General features: G+C 40.2%; 1 protein-coding gene across 2 annotated transcripts in view; it reads left to right on the forward strand.

The window, feature by feature from the left end:
- The window catches only part of NALCN (sodium leak channel, non-selective), a 229,073-nt gene that overhangs the window by 67,169 nt on the left and 142,689 nt on the right, over nucleotides 1–19,215 (forward strand). For both annotated transcript variants that reach the window (XM_071548846.1, XM_071548855.1), the window contains exons 8-10: nucleotides 8,255–8,397; nucleotides 8,518–8,622; nucleotides 11,940–12,026. In XM_071548846.1, coding sequence (XP_071404947.1) covers nucleotides 8,255–8,397; nucleotides 8,518–8,622; nucleotides 11,940–12,026 — 335 coding nt within the window. The remainder of the gene's footprint in view (nucleotides 1–8,254; nucleotides 8,398–8,517; nucleotides 8,623–11,939; nucleotides 12,027–19,215) is intronic.

Consider the following 19,215-nt stretch of genomic DNA (forward strand, 5'->3'; position numbering starts at 1 on the left):
CTTCCAGCCTTCAGCTTGAAGCTCTGCCCATTCTGTTGAGGGTGAGAGCCCAGAGATCTGAGAAAAGTTGTATCCTTAAAAATACTCTCTAGAATGAAGGAGAGGTAGGAATGTTAACTATGATGCAGAGCTTCCGGGTAGCCATGTGCAAGGTGTGAACAATTCACAGTTCAGAATTTCCTTTATTCTCATCAACTGCCAGTAAATTTTTTAAAGTTGCACACACAGAGAAGTGATTATGAGAGTATATTAGCCCTACTAGCTGTGTAATTGCCAAAAGGAAAAAGCAGGCTATTTCTGCACATAAGGCCAGCTTATGAGCTCTGCTGACATTTTGGATCTCTACTTGCTAATTTATTTGTGAACATGTAGCTAAGGACCACTTTAGTCAAAAAAGTATTAAAGACTAGCGAGTCTGGCTAATTATCCATAAAGAAGCACACGAAAAGTCACTCTGAATAATGTTCCTCTCTGTTTACACCTTGGACTTGTTCAAAAATGTAAAATAGATTTCGCTTTTTGAAGCATAAAATACTACATCAGGGAACTCAAGCACTATCACATATAGGACATTAATGGTACAATTAAGCATGGACTGCCATGCTCCTGTTCTCCCTGTGCAGTCAACACATTTGCCAACAGGGAAGTCCAGAAGGGTCCAGAGAGTTTTGTAGGGGTACAGCGGGGTCAGGGGGTGTCTAGGAAGGTCCAAGGGGCTTCACAAGGGTCCAGGGGGATCCGAGGGGACTCCATGAAGGTATAAGGGGGGTCCAGAGGGTTTAGGGAAGTACAGGGGGGCTAGAAGGGGAGTCCGACGGTGGTCCAAAGGGGTCAAAGGGGATTCAGGGAGGTATGATAGGGGTCCAAGGACGATTCAGGGGTTTCAGGGAGACAGCAGGGAGCTCAGGATGGTGCAGGGGGTTCCAAGGGGGTCCCACTGGGGTCCATGGAAGTCCGTGAGGGTTCAAGGTGGTCCAGGAAGCTTCAGGGGGGCACAGGAGAATTCTGGGATTTTTACAGGTGTCCAGGTGGATTTCACGGGGGTCCAAAAGAGTCAAAGAGAGTTTCAGGTGGTCCGGAAGGGTGCAGAGAAGTCCCAAAAAGGTCCCGGAGGGTTGGAAGGGGTCCACGGGTGTCTAAAGAGGGTCCAAGTGCGATGAGAAGAGTTCAAGAGGGGTCCAAGAATATCAAGCGGGGCCCCAGGAGGGATTCAGGGGGGTCCAGAGGAATCCAGGGGGGTCCTGCCGTATCCAAGATGGTCCAGAGAGGTCCAGTGGGGTCCAAGACAGTCCAGGGGGTTCCAAGGAGGTCCCTAACCCTAACCCTAACCCTGACCCTGACCATAACCCTAACCCTAACCCTAACCCTAAGTCTAAGCCTAAGCCTAAGCCTGAGCCTAAGCCTAAACCTAACCCTGACCCTGACCCTAACCCTAACCCTAACCCTAAACCTAACCCTAAACCTAGCCCTAATCCTAACCGTAACCCTAACCCTAATGGCGCCCTAACCCTAACCACCCCGACCTTCTCAGAGAGCCCCCTGAGACCCTCCTGGATCCTCCTGAACTCTTGTGAACCACCCTGGACTCCCCTGGACCACCTGGGACCCACATTGACACCTTGAAAACCCTTTGGACCCCCTGGACACTGCTGAATCCTCCTTGGACTGCTCTGGGCACTCTCTTGATTACCTTGGGTCCCCCTAGAACCCCTGAAACTTTCTGAAGCCCTCTAGACCCTCCTGGACCCTCCTGGACAACCTTGAACCTACCTGAATCCCCATGGACCTCTTTGGACCCATCTGGACCCTCCTTGGACCCTCATCAACCCCTCTGAAGCTCCCCTGAACCTCCCTGGACCCCCGTGAAGCTCCCTTGGACCCCCCAAAAACCGCTGGACCCCCGAAAATCCCCCTGGACCCCTTAAAAACTCCTGGACTTTCCTGGAACCCTGTGAAACCTCCTGGGCTCCCTCTGGATCCCCCTGGACCCCCCTGGATGCCCCTAAAACCTCTTGTACCCCTCTTGGACAGTCCTGGACCCTCTTGGACCCCCATGGACTGTCTTGGACCCTACTGCACCCACCTGGACCATCTTTGACACCGCTGGACCCCCCTGAACCCTCTGGACCCACTGGAAGCCCCCCTGGTCCCCCTTCGACCTTCTTGGACCTCCCTTGAACCCTCTTGGACCCCCTGGGACCCTCCTTAGACCCCCCGGGAAACCCCTGCATGCTTCTGGACCACCGGAAACCCTCCTGGACCCCCTTGGACCCCTATGAAATCCCCTTGGACTCCCTTAAAACCCTCAGAACCCACCTGTAGCCACCTGAGCCCTCCTGAACGACCTTGAACCCTCCTGGACCCCTATGGACCCTAGCGGGACTTCCTTGGAACCCCCTGGACCATCCTAGACCCCCCTGAATCCCCCCTGGACCCCCCTTGACCCTCCTTAGACCCCCCTCGGACCCCTCTGAAACCTCCCTGAACCTCCCTGGACCACGCTGAAGCCCCCTTGGACCTCCCTGAAAACCCCTGGACCTCCCCAAACCCCCTGCACCCCTCTGGACCCCCCTTATACCGTCCTGAACTTCCCCCAGAACCCGCTGGAATCTCGTGAAGCCCCTTGAACCCTCCTGGACACCTCCTGACCCCCCTGGACCCTCCTGAAACCTGTAAGCTGACTCTGCTAAATATTGACTACTTTTCTAAAATACTTGCAAACAGTGCAGCCAAGTCCAAATTATTTTTTTTCTGGAAGTTGACTGACTTTCTGTCTATCTATTACTAAGCATGTAGATCAGATTGCATTGATTCCAGCACTTATATTTGCAATGTTTCTTTATCTCCTTATTGGTGTTTTTATGAATACAATATCTGTTTATAGTCTTTTCTCATAGATAACAGCTTCATCTTCTCATAAGGAAACAGATTTTCAAAATGAAGATTCACTGACACATTGCTACTGTATGTTTGAAGTCACTACACTTGACAAAGGTTAAAAACTGTTCAGAATGGCAGTAGGTTTTTTCTGATGTTGTAAATCAGCCTTTTTCACAGCTCAGTCATGGAAAGATGGCACTGGGGTTTGACGTTTCAACAGAGGAGCCGAGAATTGGAATGTTTTGGCTTTCTTCTTTTCTTCCTCATTTCTACTGGCTGGCAAACTGGCTGGTGGGAATTGGTTTGGGAGAGTAAAATAGATCACTCACTTGGAGGCAAGCAAGAAACCTCATGAAGCCATTCTGGATTTGATCTTTTAGTTGATTTCAATCCTGTCTGCCAGCTGCTTCCCACGAGTGTCAACAATTTTGTCCTTTCATTTCTGGCAATTTTTATTCCCTTCTGGTTTTACCAAAGCAATACTGTAAGACAGCTGGAAAACCCTGACTGCATGCAGTGTTTTACAAGTGCCTTGATACTGAAAGATAAGATGTAAATTAAAAGCTGACTGGTGGTCACTTGAAAAATCCATGCACTGCAGAAACATTCAGCTTTGTGAATTTATGAGTGAAAGTGAGCAGGGATAGAAACAGACATAACATTTCTGCAGCTAAGCGAGAGGTCATTGCTTTATGGACAGATCACTCACAGAACCTCGTTAAGGAAGGCTGCCTTTCAGTATGCAGCACCACAGAGTGAAGTTACACAGCAGCACCTGCCAGAAGGCGGCTTAGTTGTGCCGGCAAATAGGAAATCAATCCTCCTGCCGGCGCACCGGGAGGTTGTCACAGCCTGTGCTCCTCGGGATGGTCGCTCCGCCGCTGCCTGATGTTCCAGATGTGCTCGAGGTGCACGAGCCCCATCTAGCGGCTGCTGTGAAGTAAGGGAAAGGAGCGTGTCACTGCCTGACATCTGAGGCATTTCATGGGTGACTGTGGGTACTGCTTTAAGCTCTTGAGAACAACACTTGCATTTTTACTCGCTTGAATAATTCCTGTTTAAAAAGAAGAAATTTTTTTTACATTAAGTGGCCCTCATGTAAATTTTCTTTCTTGTCAGCTTCACAGCAGTCACAAGAAAACAGAAAATTCTGACATCAGCGTAGTCAGTAAAAATAAATTACATATGCAGAAATTACTGAAGTTAATGCATATCTAAACTTAGTTTCAAGGTTTTGCTTCGGACTTGCAATAGCTACAAATCACATAGCACAAAGATATTAATTAACAAGAAACAACTCCTCAGCACCAAACATTTTCTTCCTCAAATAAGACGGGATTTTGAATCAAGAAGCAAGAACACAATATAGAGTTAGGAGGAAAGGGTTCTGTTTCCAGATTCAGTAAATTTCCATGTGACCTTTTAGATCTCCTCTATTAATTCTGCTGATATAAAACTATAGCTTTACTCAGTGCACTCCCTTTTTCATTATGTCCTTTTGCAGAATGAGTTGCTTATAGAAAGAGATGGTGTCACAGAGCATGATGGTATCACAGAGTCAGAGGATCAAGCAGAAAATCATTTGTGTTTACAAAATATGCATAAATATAAAATGCAGTATGTAAAATAGCATCTCTTCATAATAATACTATTGTTCTGTCAACTGTGAATCCTTTTTTAAAAAAAAAATACTTTCTATTCATTAGTTATTTAAAAGATAGGGCTATGTCAGGATAGGTTTCTTCACTCCCCTGTGGAAAATCATCACCTATGTCCACTGGCTCTTTTCATTCTCTTTTTTTTTCCCCTGATACTCTATTCATCTGTATAGCATGGAAGAGCCAGGTTACCTTGTTTCCTGATTGGGTGTGGAATCCGGTAGAATTTTCCTTTATTATAATGATTTAGGTGTTAAAGCAATTATTTTCTCCATGCTCCTTCAGGATAATGCTCCCATCTGCTTGATCTGAAAGAAATATGTACCAAAGCAGACATAAGCCACTTGCATTTTGGTGCTGAGTGCCTATATACCTAAACATGCAATAGTTACAGGGGTACACTTTGGTTCTAAATGCTGTCTTTTATACAGTATGAAGCAAGCAAAAATGTCACATAAATTGATCAAGATTCAAACTCTTTTCCCGTACTTCACTAAATCTTTCATTTTATGAGCTTGCTTTTCTTTTCTTTTTGATAATGACCATGTACAGCTGTAAAACATCTCCAAAGGCAGAAGCCTTTATTGCTTGGATAAAAGCAGTCTTTTGAGATTGATACAGATTATGATATCAATTTATTTCATTTTAATCTCTATTGAGAAATGTTTTTCTTTGTTTTTATGATTAACTGTCATTGTGGTTAAAAGAATTGTTTTATTGTAACATCAAAATGTGGAATTTATTAGACAAAGTTCAAACAAAAGCACTGAAACAAAAATTTCAAAGCGTGTTACTTTATTTTACCTCTTTTGTCATCAAAAAGATCCCCATAAAATAATCTTTCATTTCACAATGGTTTAGCCATCTACTGAAACAAATTGGAAACTTTTCATAAATATTGGCTAGATACTTTTCTTTAGTAAGATTTAACAATATTTTAGATGCAGATGTTGAAATCCTACTCTCAAATTTCGGCAAGTTGCCCATGCCAACATGCCTAAACTGATGAGCAGTGTCATAACCATGTGTTTAACCCTCTTCATGATTCAAAGCTTTTTCATGACTGAAATGGCTCACTGATGTCTGTAGTTATATTATATGAATCCTGATCTTATTGTTCAAGAGGTAACTGCTTTAAAGAAACAGTGTGTGTTCTGTATTGAATAGCCAGGCTCTGCAAGTTTTCAAGCCCTCATTCCCCTGACACCCATGTCCCTGCTGTTACAAAAACTACAGAGGGATCTGTGCTCTCATCTGCCCTAACCACGGTATACCTACTACTATCCTGTCATTACTTAAGCCCTTTGAACTAGTAGAGGAAGACACAATGTCACTGATAGAATACTGACATCTGTGGAAAAGGAGAAATTTACCATTGGATCTAAGGGGCATATATTAGGTTTCATACATGGCAGCATCCCCATGTTTGTTTTTTTGGGATGTATCCCACCATCACTTAAAATTTTGATCCTTTCCTTCCATATGTCTTTGAACATGGTAAGAAAAACAGCATGTTGCTGTGAGAGTCTTTAATAACTTACACTGGCTTTAGGAAGATGTAGTCAGATATTAAAGAAATAATCAGAAAAAACAGAATCAGTTGCTGATTGTCTTTAATTGTAAGTTTTAGTAGAGCAAAAACGTGCAGTAAGGCAGATGTTAACTGAGAATCACTCTTCTTTTTGAAAGCAAAACATTTCATGGTGTTGAATCCCTGACTGTCACGCCTTTATTCTGTATCCAGTTGAATTATTTATGGACATAATTAACAGCATGGTTCCTGGCATCAGTAATAAAAGCTTTATCACTTTCTAGTCACACATGTTAAGCAAGAATGTATATTCTTTAGTAATTGCTTTCTAATAGTCTTAAGAACACCTCTACCACTTACAAGATATGTTTTACTTAAGTGTCACAGGCAAACATGTATTATTTTAATTGGGCCAAGTGTGCATTTTTGTCCACTCACAGTATTGCTCTACTGTGGCAGATGGCCCAGTGATGTGTTATAATTACTTTGCATGACATCCCCTCTATTTTACTAATCTTCACTGTGACTGTCCCATTGGTAATGACTAATGACAGTTTCCTACCCAGCAACTTTTAATAGATTCCTTTTTTCCTCTTAATCTCTGCCTGTCCTCAACAGCACTATTTTGTTCAATAATTTAATCGGTTCAGCAACAGTATATTATTAGACAATTGAACCATTACCTTTTGAATTTTTGCAATGCAAAATACCCATGATGTAATCACTGATGAATATTTCAGTATTGATAGAGACCACTCTCTATTCTGAAGAAGTAGAAAGGAGTTTGCTATCTATGCTTGAAGGCTTTTCCTTTCCTTTTTATTTTGATTTCTTTTCCTGAGAACCATATGCAGTAAATAGGAAGGAATCAATAGCTAGAAAAAATAACAGAAAATATTAACAGTTTTGCCTACCCACCATGCCCTTCTTAACCATTCAACACCCACCTCTCAAAGGAATGAGTTATTACAGAAAAAAAATTCATTCATCCCTGTCTCCTCTTAATGAGTGAAGATTTATCTGCAAAAGGGACACCCTGAGACAAAGCCACATCCTGGTTCATCCCATTTGTATTTGCAGACTGGGATGTAGATGCTGCAAATTCAATGGGAGAATAACAGCACAGAGCTCCTCATAGGCTGGTGTGATTTTTTTGGGAGATTCCTGGACTCTGAAATTTCTGGCCAGAACCACTCCTTTCTCTGTGAAGAGAATCAGATAGTCAGCTTTCAGTCTTTATGTTGCTAACAGCTGCTATGTTTTGCTAAGGGCAGTGCTCCTCGTACTCCCTCTCTTTTATCCAAGACATTTCATGAAATGAAGCAGAGCGAGTGGGTGACTGTAGGACAATTTTCTGATTTCACAGCAGTTTGTGAGATTTCACAGTTTAATTTCACAGTTTAATTGTGTTTCTTCTCTGAACAAAGAATGCCTTACAAGCCCTAACCAGTCTGTGTCTTGAAGCTTTCATTGCAGAGATAAGGAGAAAGGGCAAGCTGGCTGAAGCCTATTATCACTCAGGCATTAGGTTGAGTTTGGACCTTAAGTTTAAAATTAGTAACTTTATATCTTTGTTCACACAGAAGCATCTCATAACTGTGCTTTCATCTTTTCTCCCCCTCTACAGTGTGATATAGGAAATTCAACTTAAAAACGCGTTTTTAAGGCAACACATGTATGTTAATGCAGCTACCTGCCTAAATTTCAAAACTGTTCAGTAGCTTGCTTAAGTCTGATCAGATGCTTAACTCTGCTTGCTAGCATCAGGCACCTTCTCAGTGTGTTGCTGCTTACTCAGTGTTGCTGATATTAATAGGGATTTCTTTCACCTATTGAATGTTGATCCTGAGAGTTTTAATGAAATCTGCCTTTTATCAGGGAAGCTACTGAAGTCACATGATAGGACAAATTCTACCTTTGGAGATATTTGCATACTGCCAGTGAACCCATCTAAGGGATTATGCATGCATGTCTAGGAAGAGAAGGGAGTCAGTCTGGTCTGTTACAAAACCAATTCATATTCAATGACAAAAGGAAGAAATGTGCATGTGAAAAACTCTTTGAAGGAGGAGAGCTGACACCCTTTAGAGAAAAAAAATTGAATAGTTAAAAGTTTATTGTTTGCCAATACTGAAAGCTTTCAGGGAGGCTTAATGGCAAACTTTTCATTTCTTTCTCTCAACAGGCACAAGTATATTTACTGTTTATGAGGCTGCTTCTCAGGAAGGCTGGGTGTTCCTCATGTACCGAGCAATCGACAGTTTTCCCCGATGGCGTTCATATTTCTATTTCATCACCTTAATTTTCTTTCTGGCCTGGCTTGTTAAGGTACTAAAAAATACGTCTTTTTAAAGTGGTCTGAAATGTATATCATATTAGAATTCATTTCATCTGTTTTCTGCTTGCTGAGCTTTGTGTCAGCCATTCTTTCTTGTTCTTTTTTTTCAGAATGTTTTTATTGCAGTCATCATTGAAACATTTGCAGAAATTAGAGTGCAGTTCCAGCAGATGTGGGGATCCAGGAGCAGCACTACTTCAACTGCTACCACCCAGGTGAAGCACTTGAGATGCTGAGATTCTCTGGGGATTTGATTTGATTTATTTTATGAATGAATAATAAGCAATAAGTTCTTGTTATGTGTGATATATTTGACTTTGGGTGTTATTACCTATATTCTCAAGTTGGTACATGAGTTTTCATATAAAATGAAATTCTAGGTTGCAATATCCAACCAGTCTAAAAAAAAGTAACAGAAAACTGTAATGTTATCCCTACGTGGCTATGTATGCTATTACTGTGTTTGTATTTTTTAAATGAAGTAGGATAATGCTTTTTTATCATGTCATTGGTGAGTTTGGAATTAGGGTTGCTGTTGAATATCACTTTCTGTGCTAAGAAATAAGAGCTGAAATTGCAAAGTTGAAGAAGAGAGGTCAGAGGGGTACCTGAAGTGTTTGGGGAAATTGGTCCTGGAACTAAGTGGGGTATGTTGAGACCAAGGAGGTGTTGGGGCAGTGAAAGAGCCATGCTAATAATTGGGGTAGTCACAGAGAGTGAGACCCTGAATAGAGATAACACGAAGAAGCCATGATAGTAAGAGTGTTACATGTGGGCTGCATAGTGGGAACAACGCAGTATGAAAAGTGAGAGCTAACAGACTGAGATTTTAATTCACTCATTATTTTAACAATCAGATTATGTGTCCTGAATGTACAAAAGATCAGGCTTTTCCAGGCTAGTGCAGTTTACCATCTCTGAGAGAAACCAGCACCAGTGCTGCAAAAAAATCTTAGGAAGACAGATATGAGAAATATACCCATGAGGGATTCTTTTTCTAACCATGTAGCCACAGATTATTTATTTTCTTAAACCAGAGGATTTAAGTTTTCAAAATTACTTATTAAATGTTTTCTGATACTCCTTTGGATATTCCTGTAATCCATATGTAAATCTAGTCCTTTTCTGCCTGCTGCTACATTTTTTGCCTCAAATACACTTCGTGGCAATAATTTTTACTCTTTGTATGTCTTTGTCAAAGCAGACTTTGTGATATCAATTTGAAATCTAAAAAATAGAACCTTTCTACAGGACACATCCTTAACCTGGGGTACTTAATGTTCATTTCATCTCTGATAGGACAGATACCTGAGCCATATAGGCGTATGAACTAGAAGCTGGAACAGAGACATCAATGTAGGGAAACGCAAGAAGCAGCCAACATTAAGGGATTTCAAATACTGTCTTGGTTTGAGATAAGCAACTGCCAACCCCCCCAAGCACAGAGAGAAAAGCCTCCCTCCTAACACCAGGGAAAGGGAGGAAAAGAGAGGGGAAAGAAAAAAAACACTTCAAACTGCATTTATACTAAATCTACATATATTTTCACAGAAAGACAGAGACAATTAGAAGAGAGTACAAATATACACTCACACAAGTCTACAACAACAAGTTCCCCACGTCCACTTCTTAATGAACACACAAATTCTACTGTCCTAACTACACATTACTTAAGAAGAAGCTTATTCCCTAGGGAGACAAACCCAAGCAGAAAGGAGAGACCCAGAACAACACATTTTACTTTCCTGAGGTACCCTGTGAGCCAGTGGTGGGCCTGGTCCTCTCCATCCCCCCTGGGACAGCATCGTGCGTCCTCCCAAGAGGAGGGCTGAGAAGCGACTGCCTTAACCACTCCCACACTGGTTCCTGCTTCCCTGGAGATGATGTCATAATGTGGTATGGAATACAAAGTTACTGGCTAGAAGAGGTCAGCTGTTAGCTCAGCCCAGCTCAAGTCAGCTGACAGCTTCGGCCTAGTCCAGACTTCAGAGCCCAAATCTAGGCCCAGCTAGGTGAACCCATAACAAATACCCAAAATAATGTCATCACGGCAAAGAATATGAACATGTTGCATATAAATGACATCATGCAAAATAAAGATAATGTTCTGGCTGCAGACAAGCAAATGGTTGTTTTGTTCCTTGAGTCACTGACATAATGGGACATAAAGTGAACCCAGCTCACCGAACTGCAAAAACAATTTATCTTTTTCTGTTTCAAGGAGGGCAGAAAATTTCTTGCAGGATCTCTTGTTCAAAGCACCAGACGAAAGTTAAAACCCTTGCTTGTTTTGTGCATGAAATAACCTTGAGAAAATGGAACAGTATCTTTCTTCATTTGCCCACTTCATAAATATTTGAGCCATTTCCCAAAGTTATTCCCATAACAAAAAAAAAGAGTGCCATAGAGTCAAAGCCTAGGAAGGAGTCCCTGGAAAAGGTTGAAAGGAGGTTCTTGTAAAGCACTTTAGCACTGCACATTAGAGCATGGTACGAAGAGGAATAACTGGGAGCTGATCTTAGCTGAAAACTCTTTCTGGTGGACAGATGCTAAATAAGGATTCAGAAGCATTGCAACCATATTTGTGTGACACTGTCCTGAGTCTAATGAGCACTCCTCTCAGGATAACTTTTGAGCTTCAACCACACTCCTGGGGCTGTGTTCTTGAGGTGACTTGTTTGAGTGCTGGGTGTCAAGGAAAAGGTGGGAATGAGGTCAGGACTTTGCCACACTTTATTATATAGTATATGCAGTGGCAATTCAAAATGCTAGAGCATTCATTTTCTTTCAAGGGCATTTTTAAGGACAGTGTTAATTACTTACATGGTTTCTCACTGTTCTTTATGCCCAGCATTCTGCATCTTTTTGAGTCCTAATTTCTGAGAAAAAGAAAAAGAGCCAGAATACCTACACCTGTGCTTCCAGAGGTTAATGGTAAAAAGTGAATACCACTGTGGTCAAGAGAGCTCTTTCCTTTCATTACAGCCTGAAAATATTCAGCTACTTACAAGAATTATAAGCTCTGGAAAACCATATAGAGGGACTGTACAACTATCCTTGATATGCACCAATGCAACAAAAGTAAAGTGGTCCTTGGAGAAAAATAATTTTGCCTGTGAAAAGGACGAGGTTGTCTGCTATTGCTAAATGCACCATAAAACTTACTTTTGTGGTCACAATGTATTTGTGTTTCTTCAAGATAAGCTTACCTTACTAAGGAATCTATTCTGAACATGTACCACCATTTAATACTAGATATATTTAATACTAACTAGAGATTAATTGGATCAGTTTCTACATTAGGACTAATAGAGACACATTGTGTTTGTTGTTATCTGAGTAAAATTCAAACTATATTATGTTGGAAAAAGCATGTTGCCTTTTTTTTTTAATGTAGCATTGAGAACCATTTCTCTCTTATTTTAAACTAGCTATCATCAAAACATATGCTGGTCCTTAAGGGGAATGTATTAGATTTCACTTGTATTTATTGACACATAAAACTTTTCTGACAACAATTTTCCCTTTCAAGATGTTTCATGAAGATGCTGCTGGAGGTTGGCAGCTTGTGGCTGTTGATGTGAATAAACCCCAGGGCAGAGCTCCTGCATGTCTACAGGTATGACATTTCTTTTTAATAAATCTATGCGTGTAACCAGCACCACTCAAGTGTTGCAATAAGGAGACTGTGGTGAGAAATATGCAATTGTTTTAGTAATATTTTTTTAAAATCCCTTGTTTTCTGCAGTGTAGACCTGTTCTTGAAAGTCACAGATCAACAAAAAAAGATCTTACCCACCCAAAGGGAGAAGATTAGAAAAATCCATGCCTTGCCAAGGCTTTGTTTTGTGTGCTCATGAGAGAAAGATTTAATATTTTGAAATATAAAATAATTTATTATCTTTTATCTCTCAGAATTAATATACAAATGGATTCTATTCCTAGGGTATTCACAACAAATATAGTTGTTTATTAAATGCAAAATACAATGACATGTGCTAAGAAGCATGACTAATCATAATAAACACAGAAGTACCCAATATTTCTGGTTCCATCAGGAAAATAGGCTCATGGAAGAAGGGGGAAGATGGATGTAGGTAGTAAGCCATACAGTGTTTGAAACTTCCAGATTTAGTATTCTTACTTGGATATAAGTGAGTTTGTAAACTCTATCCTCATTGTTTAAATAACTTGAGACTAAGATAAGTAATTTTTTTATAAATCCATTTTTAGTACAGAACACTGTACTACAGCTCAGATTTTTAACAGCAAGTTAAATAATGTCATTTCTGGATAAAACAAACTAGCTGCAGAGTAGAAAGCCAAATCTACTACAGCAATCTGATAGCATGATGTTTTCTGGCAGATTTGGTTATGTTTGGTTTAATGTGTAAACTAAAATATGCATACTTGTTGGCAGCATGTACATTGCTGAACTCTAAACTGGCAAGCCACTTCAATCCCCTACGCAAGCTGTTCATATTAAAAAACTCTACTTTGCCAAACCACTGCCATATATTTGATAATAGCATATGTCTTAACAGATAATTCCTCTTCCCAAATTTATTGATTTTGACAGCAACAGGAACATCATTTGTGGTGTTCTCAAGTAGCAGTCTTAGGTATGTGGGTAAAATGTAGCTGAACTCCACGTGAAAAAAAAACTGAGAAAAAATACCATCTGAGTTACCTGGTCTGCCTTTGTCCATAATACTGCATTTTTGCCCCTTTTAGAAGTCATGTGAACACACAGTAAATGGTGTTCCAGGGGACATAAACCTCACACATCAGTGGGTATTTCAATTTTTTAAAATGGTAACTCAACTAGCAGTTTTCTTCCCATTCTTCATTCCTTTAGGATGTAGGGGAAGGTCTGAAACAGTGCTTTTATGCCTGTTCGAGGACATTAAACTCTGTGAAGTCCATTAGGAGTCCATTAGTCAAATAGTCCATAAACTATATGAAGTCCACATCCTAATTTCCATTAGGAAATTTATCCATCATGGCATTAGTGTCGCTAATGACAAATAAGCTATATTGATGTTGGTGGTGTCATCATGGAGGCAGTAAAGGGGATTGCTGTTCCTGCTTCCACACTCTAACTTTCAGATATCAGAAATATGACTTGAGAATTAAGACTCGATTTGTGTAATTTGGAACTTCCATACATTAGATACTTCTGCATTCATAAATGTAAATATTCTGTGTCATAGATGACTTTCTGTGTTTTTTTTAACTGCTACTCTATGCATATTAGAGTGGTCTAATGATTTTTAAATGTTCTGAGAGATGAATGTTTTTATTCTTCATCAGATCATAATGAGAGAATTGCAGAAAGAAGATAGTCTTACCCTTCCTCATTGCAATGCATCCCCCTCACTACCTGCCTGAGCTGGCACAATATTTATGCAGTTGTTCAGAGAATAGAATCAAGGCTTGGAGGGAGAAAGGACTAGATTTGTTATTGATCAGACTCACTGCAGCTGCATAAATGTTTTTTCTGACACAAGATAGAGGCCAGAAACTTAGTGGGAGCAGTATGGGACTGTGAGAACTGCCTCCTTCAGCAGTGAGCTGTAAAGCATGACTGCAATAAATTTCAATCCAGTTTATTAAATAAGACATGTGGAAATTACTATAAAAATCAGATACGTACTTTCTTTGTTTCTTGTTTTGTATTGGGCCAATGTGAAAGCAGTGGCTTGTCTGCTAGCTTGTGCAGCCAGCTCCTAGGGATCCCTAAAATATCTAGCTCCAGTTGTTTCCAACCACCTAGGTTCTTCTGTGCAGCTCTCAGATTTATTCGTAGGTGAACTTTAGATCTGTATATTTATATATGTCTGCATATCACATATGTACACAGCCACACATGTTTAAAGATGCATAAATAAAAGGAAACTGTTTTGCCTGTGACGTTTTCCTGGTTTATACACTGAACTACAGAACTAAAAGGACTTTCAGCTGTATTTCCACTTCCTGCTCTTGTTCCTATTAGCATTTGATCTTGTCCTTTCTTCTGAACCGCAACTGTGGGTTTGTAATCAGAGAGTTGTGAGTTTGGAGCCTTTTACAATACTTCCTCGTATATTCAGATTTCCAGGTTTTAGCATTCCTGAAAAGATAGCGTGATGTTCCCGTCCCCTTTTCTCAGAGGGACATAGAAGGTCAGCAGTGCAGTCTGCATGTGGTTTTGGCAGTATAGTGTGGCTACAGTCATGCTGTTTGTGGTCTTGTACCCTACAGTGTGGATGGGCACTAGTCATGCCACATGGTGTTTGCCTGAGGTCTGTCTTGTACTGTAAGTTCAGCCTCCCTGTCTCAGGAGCTCATTGCTCTTGTTAGTTCAAAGTGATGGTGGGATACTGATTTTGGTAGCATGAAGACTTGAACCCTGTGCACATGGGTTGTATGATTCATAGGGGAGATACAGGGTTGTTTGGGACAGTATTGGAGGACTGGCTTTAGTGGATGGAATTACACACTTCACTTCAGACAGGCAGAATGGGTGTAGATTGTGTCTAATATATTCTTTCAACACAGCTTCCTCCATTCTTGTGGGCTCCCTAACAGAAGAAGCCAACACTTAGGGAGGTGGTATAGCTCGCTGAGGGATTAGGATTTGGGCAAACACAGAGCAAGACAAACTCACAATGTAAATATATCCCCAGTGGGTTGACAGAGACAATGGATGTTATGCAGTGAGCCTTTTACCTCTGAAGTACAGTACCTACAGCTATATGCAGAGGCTGTGGCTGACTCTCCCATCACCTTTCCCTCTTGCACTGCAGTAACTAGCCTGAGTAACTGCTTGCCTGCAGTTACACAGATGATTTTCACGTAAAAATGTTGATGTAATTACTGACTAGATAACAAGTATTTCTTGCTTAATGAGTGGAAATGAAAAGAGAAATTGTAAATGAAAACTTGAAAATGCCACTGCTGGTCTTAAGTTGTGTGTATAAGGTGATTAGCTATGCCATGGACAATGCTCCGTTTCTCTTTGTTAGGAGTTCCTGCAAATAGATACTTCAGTATGTTTAGATCTTAGGGACTAACTCTGATTTTATTTGAGAAAAAACCTTCCAATTAAAAAGTGAAATCTAAGCAAGTTTGAGACCTCTTCTTATCTTCTTCCAGGAGACATATGCAAAGAGTATCTGCAATACAAAAGAGATGGCTGTGAGAGTTGTAAACAGCCACTTATTTTGATAGGATATTAGCTTTGAAACCTAACTCTGGCAGTAAGTACACATTATGAATAGGTTTGGGTGAGTGAAAGAACTCAGATAATAACCTGTGTCCTTTAATTCTCCAGTTGTTTTAGAATATGTGTCATGATGAGCTACAAAAAAGGTGTAATACTGTCACAGTTGGCAGCTGTGCAGTACATGGACAACTGAGGATGAAGAAGAATAATGCTGAATTCAACAGAGAATGTATTTTGTTTAGTAAAATCTTTCTTAAACATTTTGATGTTGCAGAATCTCAATGGCTACATTGGACGACTGCAGGGTATGGTCCCAAGGTTCTGCCTTACTTCTGATTCTGACAGTAAATTTTTTTTTAGTTGTTTAAAGTGTATGTGGCATCCCCAGCAGTTTCATCCTCTTCCCTCTTAGAAACCATTATAACCAATTCAAAATATAGCTCCACAGGACCACTAATACAAGTTATGTGACATTGCTGGCTGAGAACTAAAATCACAGACAACACAACTAACTTGCAAAACACATTTTTACAGGATGCCCAGGGAGCTCTCCCTCTCTGGAAACATTCAAAACCCACCTGGATGTGTTACTGTGTCACCTGTTCTAGGTGACCTTGCCTTGGTGGGTTGGTTGGACTTGGAGCATCTCTAGAAGTCCCTTTCAACCCTAACATTTCTGTGATTCTTTCATTTTCTGAGGAAAAAGTATTACGTTTCTAGAGATGGCATGTATGTATATTAGTGCAATAATTTTACAGGAAAAAGTAATGCATAAGTTTTCTATTCCTAGTGCTCTTTCAAATGAAGAACTGTGTTCAATTTTTCTTGTTTCCATTTTTTGTGACAGTGAATCTGAAGTACTGAACGGCAGCCTCTGACAGTCTCGTTCTCTCTCCTCCCAGCTTGGTAGTAATGCGAACCTCTGCTCTTCAAAAGAATGAGAGGATTCCATGGATGTACTTGGTAGAGTCTACTTGAAATGGGACAGGAAAACATTGCCTGGCCTCTAATTGCTCTTTACTTTTCATGTATCAAATTACAAGCCCTGAATCTTATTTAAAATTTAAGAACGTTTCACAAATTTACATCTTAAAATGTTAGATTAATGTCTCTTGAGGGCACGTGCAGCATGTTTGTAGGTGCTGCCAGACTGGAAAGTAAATAGTTAAGGGCAGAGCTGCTCTTCAGAGGGAAGCAGACAGGCTGGAGGAAAGGACCAGCAGGGACATTAGGTTAAATTCGCTGAGGGCAGGCTGCACTTCAGGAGGAACCCACTATGGCAACACAAACTGGGGCTGGGATTTGCTGGAAAGGCCCTGGGAGTCTTTGTAGACAGCATGCTGAACAGGAGCAAACGGCCTTCCCTGGCTGTGGAGGAGGTCACCTTTGTGTGGAAGGAATTATCTCCTGTTGCTCAGCACTGGTAAGCCTGAATCCAGATACCATGTCTGGTTTTGGGCCCCCCCAGTACAATATAAATACTGACAAACTGGCATAAGTTTAACAGAGAGGCTCCAAGAAGGCTGGCAGGCTTACAGTTTCTCAGGTCCCTTTCAGTAAAAAATAATTAAAGTATGCAAAAATGTATATGGGCAAAATATACATGTATATGGACTTGGTTCTCCAGTTTTGTGAAATTGTCTTTTAAATTCATAACAAAAAGATAGTGGTTCTCACCACTCACATTTAGACTTTATTTGCCCTATTCTCTCTTTCCTCCAGTTAAATAAACTGCAATCATTTCTGCTGTCTGAATTCATAACTTCTTTTAATAACATAAACGAAGTGGATGCCAGTTTACATTATCAGATGAGACAGGGAACTAAGATGTCCTAGGAGGAAACTCACTGTCTCTTCATTTGCAACTGCTCCTGTGGTTAAAGCTGTCAGAGTTGGCCAGATGTTGGAGTTTCTACCCCTTTACTCCATTCACTTTTGCCATTTCTTCCCATAAACTATATACAAATAGAAATTATTGAGTCTCTTTCTTTTTGACTTTTGTAATGGCCAGCATTTACTATATTCCCATATACAACTGAGGATAGCAAAATTGGATGGGGCTGGACTATGTTGTGCATGTTCTTCTGTCGCCAACATGTTTTGTTTCTCTGTAGAGCCTTCCATTCCTCCTCATTTTTTTCACTGTTTTTACTTCACCAAAACTAACAGTTTGCTTTTACATTACACTTTGCACGCTCTGCTCCTGAGTCTCCTCAGTAAAACTAGTATGGTTGTTTTTCAGTACTGTTTAGGTGCCAATGCACCACTGAACTATCCAAGCTTCTGTTAAGTGATGCAATTTCTAGGCTTTCTCAATGAGAACAGACCACAAAAAAAAAGTGATTTTTTTTTATTTTAATTGCAGCCTCAGAAGTTTGGACTTGGAATCAATTAGTCTTCTTCTGAATAAACTTATGTAAATATGCTCAAATAATAAATTTATTCAAATCAAAACTTAATTTTAGCCAACTGAAAGAGATGGTTCTTCTTTCACTGTAAGAGGATATCTCAGTTAATTGGTAGAAATATATATGTATATAATTTAATGAAAGCCACTGTAGCTAAGAAGAGAAGAGGACTGAGTAAGCACACCTTCTGCTTTTGATTCCAAAGTTACGCTAAAGGGCAAATTATTATATAAATAGACTACCACACTTTTTTGTTCACCAATAATTACTTCCTATAAAAGAGCAGAAGAGAAAGCCCACTTGTGCTTTCTTCTGTTACTCCTGAAGTGAAAATCCCTAAGTAGTGTTTGGTCGCATTTTTCTCTTTTTCATTCAATGTATCTATTATGAAACTGTGAAAACACTCAGTTCCTACTTCTCTGGCCATGTCTCCTCCACCCTCCATGTATTTCATGTCTTTCAATATTGCTTTTCATCTTTTTACCTCACCTTCAATTTTCTCTACAGTTCTGTAATTATACAGATTTCTTTAACAAATTGAAATAATAATACATAAGATGAAGGACTAATTTTTGATGGAAAAAGATATGCTTACATTTCTGACATTAATCATATGTTCAAAAGTGCTGTAGTCATAATAATGTCACTTGCTTGCTCAGGTCATATATTTGTGACCTTCTATTTCCTCCCTAGGTAGAGTACATATGATTAAAAGTGAATATAATATTTTTCATCTGGTGAAGATTTTGCAATCAGAGTACAAGTGCTCATACAGTTTGTAAGTTACCACTTCCATTCATGCAGACACATCACACACAGAGTTCCCAGGCTTTCTCTAAGCATCATTCCATCTCAACCTGTGCATTTCATTTTGGCCCACATTATTGGCATGAACAGGGAGTTGCTGTCTGGTTCATTGTTTCCCACAGGACTCAGTTCCATATTTTCTCTGTTCATTACAAAACTATGCACTGAGAAAACTGAAGATGTCATTGCTTCATGTTAGTAATACCAACCACAATTTCGTGGAAGACACAGGTTGAATCTTTCCAGTTCAGCTTTAAATGTGTATGTGTACTTTATAAGTCTTTGCAGACAGAAAGATAAAGAGAAGAAAGGAGTGATAAAAACATTAGCAACCTCTAAACTTAATAGGAAAAGCAAAATAAGAAACACAATGTGCTTTTAAAAGG

The sequence above is a fragment of the Pithys albifrons genome, chromosome 1 (assembly GCF_047495875.1).
Source record: "Pithys albifrons albifrons isolate INPA30051 chromosome 1, PitAlb_v1, whole genome shotgun sequence".
Classification (NCBI taxonomy): Eukaryota; Metazoa; Chordata; class Aves; order Passeriformes; family Thamnophilidae; genus Pithys; species Pithys albifrons.